The 15,994-nt window shown below is 48.2% G+C and overlaps 1 protein-coding gene across 1 annotated transcript; it reads left to right on the forward strand.

Annotated features, from left to right (window-relative positions):
- Positions 1-11,888: 11,888 nt before the first annotated feature.
- Positions 11,889-12,971, forward strand: LOC118083371 (P2Y purinoceptor 2-like). Its single transcript, XM_035111670.2, has one exon. The coding sequence runs from the start codon at positions 11,889-11,891 to the stop codon at positions 12,816-12,818; it is 930 nt and encodes a 309-aa protein (XP_034967561.1). The 3' UTR covers positions 12,819-12,971.
- The last annotated feature ends 3,023 nt before the right edge of the window (positions 12,972-15,994 follow it).

Below are 15,994 nucleotides of genomic sequence, written 5' to 3' on the forward strand. Positions count from 1 at the left end.
GTGTAAGCTGCCTTGAGTCTAGGGAAAATGTGGGATATGAATACTACTACTACTACTACTACTACTACTACTACTACGCTATGTTGAGAGGGAAGCTCTGCCCCACTCCTTGCACTGCTAAATGAAGCTGTGTATCATCATCATCATCATCATCATCATCATCATCATCATCATCATCATATGCCTCTAACTTCTGTTTATCCTTTGGTTTCTAAACACAGGTCTAAGAGGTTTTTCTTTTGCCCTCCCACTTTCCCTAGGAAAACCTCTGGTGTACTGCTGAATCAGAGCAAAAGTCGATCTGGTTTTCTGCTGATTTATGTTTGTTCCATTTCAGCAGTAAACAGTGGGTATTTCTGGGTAAAGCGGTGGGGCAAAAGATAAACATCTCAGACCCGTGACTAGGAATCAAGGGACAAACGGAAGTGTGAATGAGCCCTCAGTTGATGGGCAGCAACAGCAAGAGAAGGCCCCTGCCGTCGTGCCCACAGGGTTGCCACACATCCAGAATTCCCATGGCATATCTGGAATACTGCAGTCTGAAGCAGTGTCCAGGCGGAAATCGCTAAACTGTCTGGGAAAATCCAGGTGTATGGCAGCCCATGTTGGCGGTGTTGTATTTGGCTCAAAAACTCAAAAAGCGCAAAAACCTTTTTTTAAAATTGCCAAAAAAGCTCAACAACTTTTCTGATGGATTTTCACAGTTTGAAATATGGCAACCCTAGTCATGCCTTATCTGTGAATTTCCTGGTATGGTTGCTGGAGCTCCAGTCTCTCCAGGTTTTCCTGGCCCCCTCCAGGTGTAGGGCTTGAATCTCCAAGTGGGTAAGAGTCCCTCTTATAATAGTAATAGTAATAGTAATACCAGGGGCGGCTTGCCCATTGACTCTAGTGGTGCGGGGCGCCAGGGCGCCGGGTTGGCAGGGGGGCACTGCGTGGTGGAGCCGCTCGGAAACCACGCTGCACCCGCCCACCAGCCGCGGGAAGAAACAGGGCGGGGCGGGGGCGCTGGAGCGATCTGCATGCCATGGCGCCAGGGCACCCGACCTGCTTAAGACGGCCCTGAGTAATATTTAAGACTACACACAAAGCTTATAAGCTTCCTCTTGCAGGAGCTGGCTACGGATTACATACCCCAACATTCCTCAGATGAAAATAGGGACATTTCTCACTCTCCCCACAACTGACCTTCCTCAGCCTACCATTTTTGTGTTTGTCCTCCTATCAGAAGAAGGGCGATTGTCACCACTACTACACCAACGGGACACAGCACACACACATCGTCCCGAGAAACCCCTTGATCCCAGCTTTGTTTTGTTTTATTCTTTGGGAGATTTACAAAAAGAAAAACGCACAGCAATAAATAAATTCTAGAAAGGGGCAAGATTAAACGCGGATGCACAAAGCATTTATTATTTTTATTTTTACTAATCAACTCCTTGCCCTCTGCTCCACCTTTCTCTCTGCCCTCTGCCTGCCCCTCCAAGCCAGAGCATCACACAGGGCTGGTGCACGACAGTGGCCACCTCTCATCCAGGCAAGCAGCGTAGAGGGGCGGGGGCATAGCCCCAGGCACATGGTTTTTGAGGGTGTGCAAGTCAGGTGTCTCCTAGTGGTGTAGGAAGCTCCCATGGCACCCGGGGTGCGTGCCAGCATGCACATGCCATAACATGCAGGCGGGACATGCCAGGCCAGGGTAGAGTATGCTGGGCTTGGCCGCCAGAGCTGCATCCCTCACTGGCACACTCCACCTGGAAGGGGGCTGAGGGGGACGTGGCCTGCATGCGCTGATCCCACACTGCCTGCAAAAGCAGCATGGGGCTGATACCCAAGCCACCACATCACTCCCAGGCACCCTCCAGGTGGAGCACAGCTGCGGGGGAGGCGGCAGGTGGAGGGTGCCCAAGAGAAACCTGCTGGCTTGGGCACACTGCAGGCCCATTGCTTCTTACAGGGGCCAGAGTGTGCCAGTTATGTCCTTCTCAGCTACCCTCTGGAGGCTGGGGGGTGGGATGCAGCAGCTTGGTGCCCTGCGAGCCCAGCCCTGGGCCATGGTGCTTTGGGGAGTGGCGCACTGGGCTCCGGGGCACCTGGGCTTGCGGGCCACCTTGGGCTCTGGCGTGCCGCCTCCAAAGGTAAGTGCTGCTGGGGGCGCCCCTCCCCTCCCCCCTAGCTATGCTACTGGAGCCCCCACAGAGGGATCCCTGCCCTGTCTGCCACTGTGGCGCTTTGGGCCCCAGAGCCTGGCCTGGCCTTGCCACTACAGTGTGGCCGGGCTCCCCCCTGTGCAGGTGGGCAAGCGGGCAGTGTGGCACAGCGCAGCCCTGTGAACCCACTTTGCCCTGTGTGCGCACTCTGCAGTGGCAACACGTCGACCAATTCCAATGGGCGAAATGTATCTGTTTTATCTTTATAAACTATAACGACATGCGAGACAGTGATTCAAGGTATGCATACTGTTTCGGTTTGGTCTTCTTCAGTTTTTTAACTTAGTGTTTGTATACAATCTGCGTAACAGGGGTCATACACATATGTAACCCCTGCTATGTAGGTAACCCCCATACCCTGGATCACAGTCTCGCATGTCGTTATAGTTTATAAAGATAAAACAAATATATTTTGCCCGTTGGAATTGGTCGACGTGTTGCCTCTCTTTTTTTGGTATTTTGACTCAAGTCTGCAACACAGGAGATGTTTCATTAGCATTCACTCTGCAGTGGCAGCAAGACTTGGGCTTGTATGGTGGTGGGGGTTTACCCTCTGGGCCCATCCCCTGGTCCTGTCCGGTGCATGTGCGTACATATGTGTACCCTGGGTGCCAGTGAAGGACGCAATGCTGCTGCTCTCATCCCCTATCCAGCAGCCCAGCAGAGGAGGCCAGTGGCAGCCATGGAGAGGCAGCAGGGCGCTCCCTTGCAGCAGCCACAGCCACCTTCGCCATAGCTTGGGATAAGCACCAGCTCATCCTCCTTTCCAAGCTTTGCGCTGGCAGTGCTGGTGGGGGGAACAGGGGCATTCCAGGATCAAATCAGAAGCTGGGATGGCTTTTGTAATTTCTGGGACTGTCCCTGGAAAATCAAGGTACTTGTGGAGGGGTATGAGATTATAGAATATACATGCTGGCTCAGTCATGTAGGTATATGATATATGAAATATTGTACACCAAACTTACTTACTTATTCACTTATTTACTTACTTTGGGGTTCAGGGAATATTCACTTTGATTCTCATTTAAGGTTTTTTTACAAGTTTACTGCCATCTTCCTGATCCTTTGGCCAAAGTTGGCAGGTGGCTTATATGGCATTTGAATGAATGTTCAAGAAAAAGCCAACTGGTTTCCAGGGAGGTTCGATGATGTTGCCTCAAGCAATTGTTATCCAACAATTTCCATGGCATTTTCACATCTGTTACTTTATTGCAAAAAGTCTGATTTCAGGGAAGTGTGTTTTCAAAAGGTGCCAAATCAGCTTTAATTGTGCAACCTAAATGTGGTGGGATGCGCTTAGAACCATAGAATCACAGAATTGTAGGGCTGGAAGGGAATCCCAAGGGCCATCTAGTCCAACCCCCTGCAATGCAGGAATCGCAGCTAAAGCATCCCTGACAGATGGCTGTCCAATCTCTGTTTAAAAACCTCCAGTGAAGGAGACACTTTCTTGACTCTCAGGTGAAAATAGCAACGGTCTGAAAGCAGCCTGACTAAGTTGCATTCTGAAGTTTTGTGCAAAGAAGGAACTGGAAACTAGTAGCCAACTTCAGCATCATTCCAGCAGGACTCTTCTTGATGTTCTCCTTTTGCTTCTTTTCAGCCGTTCCTCACGGATGAACCACTCAGGCTTTTCTCAGCCGCTGGTTTACCCACCACGGAGGGAGCGGTACAAAGACTGGAGGAAGCCGGGCCGAATCCTCAGGAAGGTATAAGGACCCCACTTGAGTGCCACAAGGGGGCTCAACTGAGCAACTGACTGCAAGGAACGCAAAAACATTTTCATGCCGATCATGACCTTGAATACCTTCCATCTTGCAGCAACCAAGGCAGGAGCACCCCATGGACAAGATTGGCTTTTTGGAGCTCCCCTTCAGCTTTTTCTTCTTGTGGCTCATGGTGCTTGGTTGTTCCCAACCAGCTGAGCCTAAAAGAGGAAACAAAAATGAGAGACAAACCCACCCATCGCAAGAGCAAATGGTGGCAGAAGTGAGACAGGATTATTTCTGCGGCTCTTGCAAACAGTAGCCTACCAGCTCCATCACCCGTCTGAATATTTTCCGCCCTTCCCTCCGCTGCCACTGGTCTGGTGCACTCTGTATCTAAAACAGGATACAATATGAATATTCAGCATCAGTCCACCCGCATTTGGGTTCCAGGTTTGAGGGCTAGATTGAGGAAATGTTGGCAAATGTAAAGGACAAACGGCATTTGGAAGGACCCGTGAGAAAATGTGGCAGGGCAGGGCCCTTCCATGCAGCCTTTTCATTGTGTACCATGATTATTTGTTCTCATAATGCTATTGGAGTGGTTGTATGATGCAAATCTGCTTTCAATGCTGTCTCCCACCTGTGAAATGTTCTGGGGTGGCCACATGGCTTCATTTCTCATCTGTGCACGTCCCATAACTTCCTGCTGAAATCCCAGAACTTTTCATGCTCACAAATATTCTGGTTTCCCTGCTCTGGACAACCAAGATGTGGTGTTGTTGGGGGAGCATCTCCGAACAAACTAAGGCAGAAAGATAACCATCACTAATGCACTCTTTTTGTGTCAAGAACACATTGCAGAATACACTTGCAATAAAACCCAGGTCTATAGGGGCCCATAGAGTGCTGCTCTTCAGGGTCCCAGTGACTCCATTACATTCCCCTACTCACCTCTCTGTTCCACTGTGTCCCCACCCTTCAATAATCAGTTTCCTGTGTCCACCAAACACACTCCATCCTTGCTGAGGGTTTTTTTGGGTTCCCCCATTAGGGTCCCTCTCCCCAAAAGATGCTTGTACCTCTGCAGACTTTGAGTTCTCCCAAGGCTGCTGATACCTCCCTCCTGTGTTTGGGTGGTACTGTTTCGGCTACATAAGGAACGGCACACATGCACTAAACACTAGAAATAGAGGGAAGGATTCCAAGCTGAAAGAAGCTGTGTGGTTGCAGAGACGATGTGAATCAAAATATGAACCAGTACAGACTTAGCACTTTGATGTTTCTCATCTGAAAGCTTAAAATGAGAAAGGAAGTCTTCTTGTCACACTATGAAGGAGAATGCATTTATTGTACAGTAAACTTTCACTGGACAGAGGCCTCATGGTCAGGTGGAACCTTATGCTACAATAAACCTGCTATTGGTTATGCCATACCAGACAATCCCTGGTTTTAGCTTGCAATGGGTGAGGGACCCAAAATTTCTGACTTGTGAAGGCTGATGAGGAGGAATCTGTGCATGCATACTTGAGGAGAGGGAGAATGCACCCTCGCACACATAAATCTTGCCAATATTTTTAAAGGTCAGCTCTTATTTATTTATTTAATAAATTAAGTACTTCATACTTAAGTACTGCACAGCTCTTGTCAGGATTGGAACCCACAATGGATCTTCAGCTAAGAACTGGAAGTATGTTGGGGCCAAGAATTAAATTGTGAACCCTCACTAAGGTCTGGTTGATTGAGAGGAGGCGGAGATTAGTCTAGGAGTCTTCTTTGCAGCAATAGGCCAAAGGGTTCAGGTGACTGCCTGAAGATCCGCTCCCGCCAGCTACAGAGAGCTCACCCTCCTTTCTCGTGAAAGCTTCAAAGAATATGATCTGCGCCTCTCCCCAATAATGATTGCGATCCACTAACCATCTACTACTGTGACCTTCAAAGTACTTGCATTCCCAGGTAATCAGCCCAAACAGATAGCTTGTTGAACACCTAATTGACCACCACCCAAGGCTCACCAGGAGCTCAGTGTTTCACTCTTTAACCCAGAGGTGGGAAGCTTTTTCAGCCCAAGGACTAATCCCCTTCCAGGCAATCTTCCAAGGGCCACATCCCAGTGGTGGGTGAGACCAGAGGCAAAAGCAGATGGAGCACTTAATGTATATTTTCCCTTCATACAGTAGGCTGGTTTCCACTCTCTCTCACACAAACACACACCCCTATCCTCAATCTAGACAAGCAAGCAGCATGAAGAGAGTACAAAGACACATTCCAGGCAAACAAAAACATTCAGGGGGCAAAATAGGAGCAGCAAGGGGGCGTGGCCTGGGGAGAGTGCTGAGGGCCAGATAGAAAGCCCTGGAGCACGGGTGTCAAACACAAGGCCCGGGGGCCTAATCCGGCCCGCCAGACCTCGTCATGTGGCCCGCGCAGCCACCGCCGACACTAGCCACTGACAGTAGTTCTGGAGCCTGTGATTGGCCGAGGGTCAAAACTGGGGGCGGGGCTGCAGGCGGAGGCCGGGGCGCTGGAGCCGTGCTGACAGCCTTGGCCAGGGAATTTCAATTTTGAATGAGGCTGAGGGAGGCGGTGGCACAGCGGCAAGACGGGGAAGTGAGATGCAGGAGGAGGAGGAGGAAGCCCGCCGAGGAGGTAGGAAAGCCCTACAGGCGCCGCCGGCAAAGTTGCTGCCGGGACGGAGCAGCGCTGGATTTTTTTTTGGCGGGCTTTGCTGTTGTCTCCGAGAGCGAGTGAGGCGGCACTGGGTAACTGCCGCCTGCCGCTTCCCTTCCTCTTCTCGGCTGCATCCGGGAGGTGGGCGAGCGAGCGGGCGAAAGGGACGCGGAGTGAGCCTGAGGGGGAAGTAGGCGAAGCGCAACAGCCGCTCTCTTGATGGAGCCGGGTTTCTCTTCCCTCTTCCCCCGTTTTCTCCTCATAGACACTTGGGAGGGTGCCTGGCTTTTGCTCTGCCCCCCATCCCCGGGGGGCCGCCCTTTGGCTTCTCAGTTCCGGCGGAGCTGCTCCCCGGGGGGCGGCCGGGAGGGAGGCGGCGGCGACGGCACGGGTTCTTGCTCTTCACGCTCTGCCACCTCCTCCTCTCAGCCCCTCGTGATGTAGGGCTCCAGATGGAGTCGCCTCGCGATTTGAGTAGGTGGGAGGGGAATTTTTTCGGGGGGGGGGATGACGTTTTCAAGCCTCCTCTGCCTGCAGTCCCAGTAGGGAGAGGCGGTGGCGAAGGGAAGGCGGTGGGGGGAAGAGCAGCTCTGAGGCGAAGATGCACGTCCGCTGGGGCTGCCGCCGCCTTCCTCCTCGGGAAATCCGCTGCCCTCCCTCAGCGCGAGGGGAAGGGACTCTGGCGCTGAGGAGGGAGGATGCAAAAGCAAAGCAGGGAGTTGGCGCTGCACCGCATGTTCCTGCCCCTCTCCAAAGCATGGGGTGGGTTGCAGCGTGTGGCATCCTGCCTAGCGGGGTTTGGGTGTGTGCAGGGCAGGAGAGGGAAGCCCTCTTTCCATCTGCAGGTTTTTAATCCCAGCAGTGGCTTTCTTCTTCCTGCCGAAGGTTTAGTTGAGCCCCCCCCCCGAAGCCGTCGATCGCCACCTTTTGTTCAAATTTCCCTCGTTTACATCCCCTCCCACACACGCGCCACGAAGCAGGAATGTGATCCGCGTGGGGGCGGGAATGAGCTTACATTATTACAAAAAACAGTAATAATTGAATGCAGTGACAATAATTTATGATAATAAAGAGTGGACACATAGTCCTACAGACACAACCAGCCCTTTGAGGGTGACCAAACTGCTGATGCGGCCCCCGATGAATTTGAGTTTGACACCCCTGCCCTGGAGGGACACATGTGTGGCTCCCGGTCCTGAGGTTTCCCCAACCTGGCTTAACCCGTCCTCATAGCTACTTGCATAAGCGGCTGGCTTGGCTCAGCTCACAGAAGTCTTCCAGGTCACTTTGTTCTTAATTTAATTTTTTATCCGTTTTAATTTAAACCATACAGAAATGCAAAGATGCACCGCAAGACCAGCTACCAATAAACAGAAGCAGAGAAATAAAGTGCTGAGTCAATGAGGAATATTTACACAAGGCCAGTGTGGGAATACTTTGGATTATAAACTAAGCTTAATTGTATGAGAAATATCCCCTCCACGTGGTTCACGTGCTTCACAACGCAAAACAGGGTGAGAATTGTGTGCTACCAAATTTGCTCTGTTAGGACATATGGGGCAGTGCCCTATACTCCTTCTACCCTCAGCTTGCTGTCACCTGCCTGCCTGCCTTGCCTATTAAAAACCTGTCTGGGGCAGACAATGCCTATCAGCTTCCTCTTCCTTAGTGTTGCCCCTGTAGAACTGGAGAGACACTATGGCAAAGTGGTTAGAGCAGGGGTCAGCAAACCTTTTCAGCAGGGGGCCAGTCCACTGTCCCTCAGACCTTGGGGGGGGGGGGAAGAGAGAGACTATATTTTGAAAAGAAAAAAAAGAATGAATTCCTATACCCCACAAATAACCCAGAGATGCATTTTAAATAAAAGGATTCATCCTACTCATGTAAAAACACACTGATTCCCGGACCATCCGTGGGCCAGATTTAGAAGGCGATTGGGCCATATCTGACCCCCAGGCCTTAGTCTGCCTACCCATGGCTTAGAGTGTCAGGCTGGGAGCTGGGGGAGACCAGGGTTCAAATCCCCCACGCAGCCATGAAGCTCACTGGGTGGCCTTGGGCCAGTCACTGCCTCTCAGTCTAACCCAGGCATCCCCAAACTGTGGCCCTCCAGATGTTTTTGGCCTACAACTCCCATGATCCCTAGCTAACAGGACCAGGGGTCGGGAAAGATGGGAATTGTTGTCCAAAACATCTGGAGGGCCGAAGTTTGGGGGTGTCTGGTCTAACCTGTCTCCCAGGGTTGTTGTGGGGATTACATGAGGAGGGGGAGAGACACATATGCCACCTTGAGCTCCTTGGAGAAAAGCATGGAATATTAGTGCAATAAATAAGTCAATAAGGGAACTCAGCAGGAACGGGGATCATAGCTGCCAAGTTTTCCCTTTTCTCGCGAGGAAGCCTATTCAGCATAAGGGAAAATCCCTTAAAAAAAGGGATAACTTGGCAGCTATGACGGGGATAGGAACAAAAGTAGAATGAGTTGTCTCTGCCACTCATTTAGGAAGAACTTCCTGACAGTAAGAGCTGTTCGGCAGTGGAATTTGCTGCCAAGGAGTGTGGTGGAGTCTCCTTCTTTGGAGGTCTTTAAGCAGAGGCTTGAGAGGCATATGTCAAGAATGCTTTGATGGTCTTTCCTGCTCGGCAGGGGGTTGGACTGGATGGCCCTTGTGGTCTCTTCCAACTCTATGATTCTATGATTCTGTGATTCATTAGCTCTGGCACCACCAGGGATCCCTTTCTCCTGCCCTACTAGTCCCAGTGGGCACCACCATCTTTGCTTGTACTTGGCACTTCAACCTCTCCATCTGCACTGGGGTAGCTCAGTTGGTGGAATATGAGACTCTTCATCTCAGGGTTTGGGCCTTATGTTGGGCAAAAGCCTCCTGCACTGCAGGTGGTTGGACTAGAATGACCCTTGTGGTTCCTTCCAGCTTTAAAGGTAAAGGGACCCCTGACCGTTAGGTCCAGTCATGGATGACTCTGGGGTTGCGGCGCTCATCTCGCTCTATAGGCCAAGGGAGCCAGCGTTTGTCCGCAGACAGCTTCCGGGTCATGTGGCCAGCATGACTAAGCCACTTCTGGCGAACCAGAGCAGCGCACAGAAACGCCGTTTACCTTCCTGCCAGAGTGGTACCTATTTATCTACTTGCACTGCATGCTTTCGAACTGCTAGGTGGGCAGGAGCTGGGATTGAACAAGGGGAGCTCACCCTGTTGTAGGGATTCGAACCACCAACCTTCTGATCAGCAAGCCCTAGGCTCTGTGGTTTAGACCACAGCGCCACCCACGCTCTATAATTCTATGATTCTATGCATCGGGACCTGAGCGATTGAGGAGAAGTTTGGATGCACAGGGGAATGGTGGTAATCAAGTGCAATTTTGACACTACACAGCACCATTAGTAATCACAGGTAGGGATGGAGGAGAAATTCAACTCAGGTGACATTTAATGGTGAACATCCCTTGGGTACCAGAACCCAAGGGAATCCAATGAAGCTGAAATGTTGGAAAATTCAGGGCAAAAGAAAGTACTTCTTCACTCTACACAGAAGTAAAGGATGGAACTCACTACCCACAAGAGGTAGCTATAGCCACCAGCTTTGATGGAGCTGAAAGAGGGTCAAGTGGGAAATGATCCATAGAGAACTAAAGAAAAATTTGAAATACTCATTTAAGAAATGTCCGAAATTATTCCTTTTGGGGATGATACCGAATGACATCAAGCCTAGAGACAGATGCTATTATCAGCTATGCAGTATCCGCTGCGAGAATCTTGATCGCAAAAAGTTGGAAAACTACAAGTGCCCCCAGTAAAGAAGAATGGCAAGAAAAATTATTTAACTATTATAATTTGGCAAAAAAATATGATGAAATCAATAGCATAAAGAATAAAGATTCACAAAACAATTGGAAACCATTTTTAAACTATTTACAAAAGAAGCTAGAGAACCCAAAACATATCTCGGATATCTAAAGGGCTCTATAACAAAATAATAATTGAAGTAATGTAAAGAAACTAGTAAAGCAAAGAAGTTGAGGAAGGTTAAACGTTGTAAGAAATAATAGGGAATAGTAGACTAAGGTATGCAGAACTTATAAGGGAGAAATGGGACAAGTTTAGATACGGTTGTGAAGTCAAAGGGACGGGAAGGGTGGGGAGGGACTTTGGGGGGATCTACTGGGTGAGAACGGAATAAGATAACTGTACAAAGTCATAGTTGTAAAACTCATTTTATTGTAATGACTGAGAAATATAATAAAGTTTATTTTTTTTTAAAAAAGTGGCCCGGATAGTCCAACATCCTGTTCTTGCAGTGGCCAGCCACATACTCCAACAGAAAGTCCACAAGCAGGACTGAAGTAGAGCGCTCTCTCTACTTGCAATTCCTGGCAACGGGTATACTCAGAGATCTACTGCCTCTGACAATGAAAGCCAGAGCAGGCCTAGTGCAATCAGTGTGCTTGGCTAGCTTGTTTAGTTAATTTGTATTTATATACCATCATTTATGTACAGTACTGAAATATCAGTACAGTGTACAACACTAAAACATCATTTAAAAAAACAGTACAAAACATTTATTAAAGTGACTTATTACTTTTAGGATGACAGGCATTTTCAGCGCCGTACATTTAAAACAGTATCACATCATTGTAAACAGTCACGGCTTCCCTGCCAAAAGGATCCTGGGAAATGTAGTTTGTTCAGAATGCTGAGAGTTGTTAGGAAACCCCCTACTCCCCATGCAGAGCTACCATTCCCATAATGTTCTAAGAGTCCATCCTTTTGCTCGGAAAACTGGCAATTGTAGCTCTGTGAAGGGGAAAAGGGGGTCCCCTAACAACTCTCAGCACTCTGAACTACAGTCCCCGGGACTCTCTGGGGAAAGCCATGAATATTTACAGTGGTATGATGATGCTTTAAATGTACGTATAGTGCAGATGGGGCCTTAGCTGGATTCAGCCCCATGCTTTTAGACTTCAGTGTTAAACTCTCTGAAATAAAAACACAAACCGAAAGACTTGAAGTGCCAATGCCAGATTTCTGTGCAAGAGAAGCCACACAAGTTTCAGTCTTTCTTTTGGGCGTGAAACTGACTCAGAAGAAGTCCTTAGAAAAATAGGAAATGGGCAGGGGAGAGGGGCCCCACCTCAGCCACACTTTCAGGCCTGTGACAGAAGGGCACTGCTAGCAGCTGACTTCACCTACCACAAGCAAATACCATTCCCCCTGCTTGCCGACTCTGTATTCTGAACTGGAACGTGTACAGACAACTCTACTTAGGCCACCTGTCTCCTTCACCGAATGAACACCACCAACGTGACACAATGTCAGCCAGGGGGGATCCACCTTGCCCTCCCAGTAATTTTGGGCATCGTCTCAGTGGGCGGGTTGGTCTTCAACAGCATCAGCCTCTGGATCTTCTGGTTTGCCATCAAGCGCTGGAATTCTGGCATCATGCTTCAGTTCAATCTGGCCTTGGTAGACATCATTGTCCTTCCGGTAATGCCATTGATGGTGACCTATTTCAGCTTGGGCAACCACTGGCCCTTTGGGCAGTTTGTCTGCCAGCTTCAAGTCTTCCTGCTCAGCACCCACCTGTATGGAAGCATCTACTTCCTCATGCTCATCAGCATCCACAGGTACCAAGCCATTGTCCACTACAACGCCAAGACCCTCTGGAGGAAGAAGTCTGCCTTGAAAAAGTTGGTCTTGGTCTTCTGGGCTTTCCTCTTCCTGCAGGGGCTTCCACTCTTCTTTTTCCTCAAGACTTCAGTCATCGGCAACTCGGTCAAGTGCTTGAGCATCTACCAGTCAGAGTTGACCTATCTCTACCTAGCTTATGGCACCTTCCTGGGGATCTTCTGCTTCCTCATTCCCTTTGGCATCTCTCTGGTGTCCTACATGATGTTGGGAGCCTATGTTGCTAAAATCAGTCAAGCCAATCTCCGAGGCAGAGTGATGAAGACCAAGTCAAAGCAGATGATCACCATTGCCCTGGTCATCTTTGCCACCTGCTTCACACCCCTCCACATCTGTGGGTCCCTGGCTGCCATTGTGAGATATTATGGCGTGTCCTGCAACGTTCTATATCACATAGAAGTCACCTATTACATTTCTTTGGTCTTCAGCATGGTCAACTGTTGCCTGGATCCCTTCATCTACAACTTTGCCAACGAGAAATTTCACAGGCTCTTTTCCAATTCCCTAAGAGGATTATTGGTGTCCGAGTGAGAAAATGTCCTTCGGAAAAGGAAAGGTAAGAGATAAAACAGTATGGGGTTGTAAGCAATGTTAGACATTGTCAGGTGCACGGGTGCTGACAGGGTCTGAACCACGTAAACGCTATGTGGATTCTACCCCTCCTGCCAGCAATCGATTGACAAGAACTGCTGCTTATATACATATGTTAACTCTGCCTAGCCTACCTCACAGAGCTGTTGCAAATATGAAGGTGGGGAGGATAATGTACACAACTATGAGCATCTGGGAAGAAAAGCGAGTTACAAAGATATAGCGTCATTCACAGATCATGAAAAGAAAAACAAACACGCACAAGGCCAGAAAAGCAGCTTAAATGCAGCATGTGATATTTACAGCAAACTACGAGACCCCAAATTGCCTGATAAATAACCACAAGCAAAGCAGTTTCACCATTTTGGGGACTGAATTACCAAGTCACAGCCTAGCCTACCTCGCAGGGCTGCTGTGACTATAAAAAGTGGGGAGGGGAAGACAAGGTCCACAGCCTTGACCAAAGGGTCTGCTGGTTTCTCTTTAAGGTTTCCAGACTCAAAAGAGAGCAGGGCAATTAAGGGCACAGAAGTCCTGTCCACTATTGAGTCCGGCAACCCTACCTCTAAGTGTGTGCAGTTTTGGATCTCTTAGCAAAACACAAACACACCCACCCCAGCCTTGGTAAACAAAAAATACGTATATCCCTGTGTTAAAGTACAGTTGATAGGAATCTTGGCTTCCTGCAGCTGCGTAGTGTTTTATGGTTGTATTTGTTGCCTTTTGGGGTTGTTGTTTTTTATCTGTATACAGACGTTTATTGAAATATATGGAAATTGAAAGCGGCACATGTGCTACCATCGAGGCCAATTTAAATAAAATCAGAGGACACAAATAAGCAAAGAAAAAGCAACAGAAGTCAGCTTTCAATGTGAAATTCTTAATAATATGCACACTCAGACTCATGAGAGGGACTGTTTCTGAGTTGGAGGGTAAAGAGACTTAGGGGAGTGGGGAATATTGCATTAGTCTTCCTTATAATGCTAGCTCCTCTCTCATGTTTTCTAATACTCCTTTCACGCTGTGGTGCCCGTTGCATTAAAACCAATATGCTGACATGTCATGCTAAATTTCATTCGCACCAATGAATATCGGTGGTCAACATTGCTGCTCCCCCACCCTGTCTGCACATGCTTGCTTCTGTTCCCCTGTGACCCTCCCATGAAAATGGCAGAAAAGAATTGGTATGCTGTCCCAAATTTCCTCGCTTTACTTCTGAGTTTTCTGTTTTAAGAGGGCTGCATAGAGATACTTTCTGTAATCAGGTAACAGAAGTGAGCACTAAACATGAACTACAGTCCATTAGTTTCCCAGAGATGGCTTTTACATTGCATGAAAGCATGTGAAAAATAAGTTAGGGAAATGGAATAAACTGCCACATGAATGTGGCCTCCGGAGGGTACAGTTTTAACCACAGGTATATTTTCTTTAAAAAGTGAGGCATCAGCAGCATACCTATTAAGTTTTAAGGCTTGCCAGGTGGTTGGCAAATAAGCGGAATGCTCTTCACGTTCATGGCTCCTGGCTCTTTGATTCATTGTGCACAGTAAGAGGAAACAGCAGGCTCTGGAGCACTGTTTGACTATCTCCTATATTGGCAAATATTGTGAAAGGGGGAAGCAGAACATCTTTATCTTTACTCAGTAGGGTACATAGAGAAACCAGTTTGCAATCTGGTTGTACAGAAGGAGAGGGAAAGGGAGACAACAATCCATTTCCCAAAAAGAAATCCCACTGGCTCTGTTACGTGGCCAGGTCTGCAACACACCCTACATACAGCTTCCCTTGTACAGTGGTACCTCGGTTTAAGTACACAATTGGTTCCGGAAGTCTATACTTAACCTGAAGCGTACTTAACCTGAAGCGAACTTTCCCATTGAAAGTAATGGAAAGTGGATTAATCCGTTCCAGAAGGGTCCGTGGAGTACTTAAACTGAAAGTACTCAAACCGAACCGTACTTAAACCGAAGTATGACTGTACTTGATCCAGAAGCTGCAGCTGGTGCAGCACAGTTGCTGTCAGAATGTGACCTGCTTCTGTCTGCATTTAACATCTCTGCTCAGATACCTGCAACGGTTGCTCACTTGCTATTGGGCCAAGTTCAGGTGTTATTATTCGTGTGGAAAGCCATTAACCGCCTGGGGTCGGTTTATTTGTGGGATCACCTTACAGCTTCGATCGGCAGAACGGGTGCTATTACAGGTGCCACATACCATAATACCCATTGTGCACTTCTAAGTAATTCTTATTTTAGTGTAGCAGCACCTACACTTTGGAACTCCCTGCCTGTTGGCATTAGGCACACATTTTCACTGTACTCTTTTCGATGCTTGCTTAATTTTTTTTATTTAAGCAAGCACTCCTACCCAGGCGCATAGAGGATGACGCTTACATGGTTTAGTCTCTTTTTAGTTTAATGCTGATCTTAATTGTTTTTTAAAATGTTTCTAATTACCTGTTTTTTAATATATTTTATTGACAATTTTAATTTTAGTTTTTTCCTGTAAACTGTCTCAGAGGTTTTATTACAATCAAGCTGTGTATAAATGCTGTGAAATAAACACACACAAACACACATACACACATAAATGATTCGTTTCAACCCAGTTAGTAACTGGCTTTGATTTGACCTCTGGCTTAACTTTTCGTTATGACCATGCCTTTTCAAGATTCATTGTATGGGTGTTAGGGGAGGGGTAGCACCTCTGGTGGGGGAACGGTCATTCTCCATCTGGGCTAGTTTGTCCACCTTTGGTCAACACCCTGCTCACAGCTCTCACCTGTAGCACCCTGACACGCAGGATTAGATGGGTCTTCCTTGGGCTGATTCAGGAGGGCTCTGATTATTGCTCTTCTTCAATAATAATAATAATAATTCAGTAGTTCTTGCCCCACCCCAGCCCTGGATGAATCATTCCAGTTTTTGTTAACCACCACTGGCTTACCTAGCCGTAGCTGTCAAGCTTTCCATTTTCTCATGAGGAAGCCTATTCAGCATAAGGGAATTTCCCTTTAAAAAAGGGAGAACTTGACAGCTATGTACCTAGCATGGGAAGAGAGGGGGACAAAGAACAGAGGAGGCCAGGCCAAATGCTAAGGGAGGTGCAAAGGCCCC

Source organism: Zootoca vivipara, chromosome Z2, assembly GCF_965207765.1.
Source record: "Zootoca vivipara chromosome Z2, rZooViv2.hap1.1, whole genome shotgun sequence".
In the NCBI taxonomy this organism is placed as follows: Eukaryota; Metazoa; Chordata; class Lepidosauria; order Squamata; family Lacertidae; genus Zootoca; species Zootoca vivipara.

Bases quoted from the DNA above. Each gene is read 5' to 3' on its own strand.
- LOC118083371 (XM_035111670.2), top strand. From the start codon at position 11,889: ATGAACACCACCAACGTGACACAATGTCAGCCAGGGGGGATCCACCTT.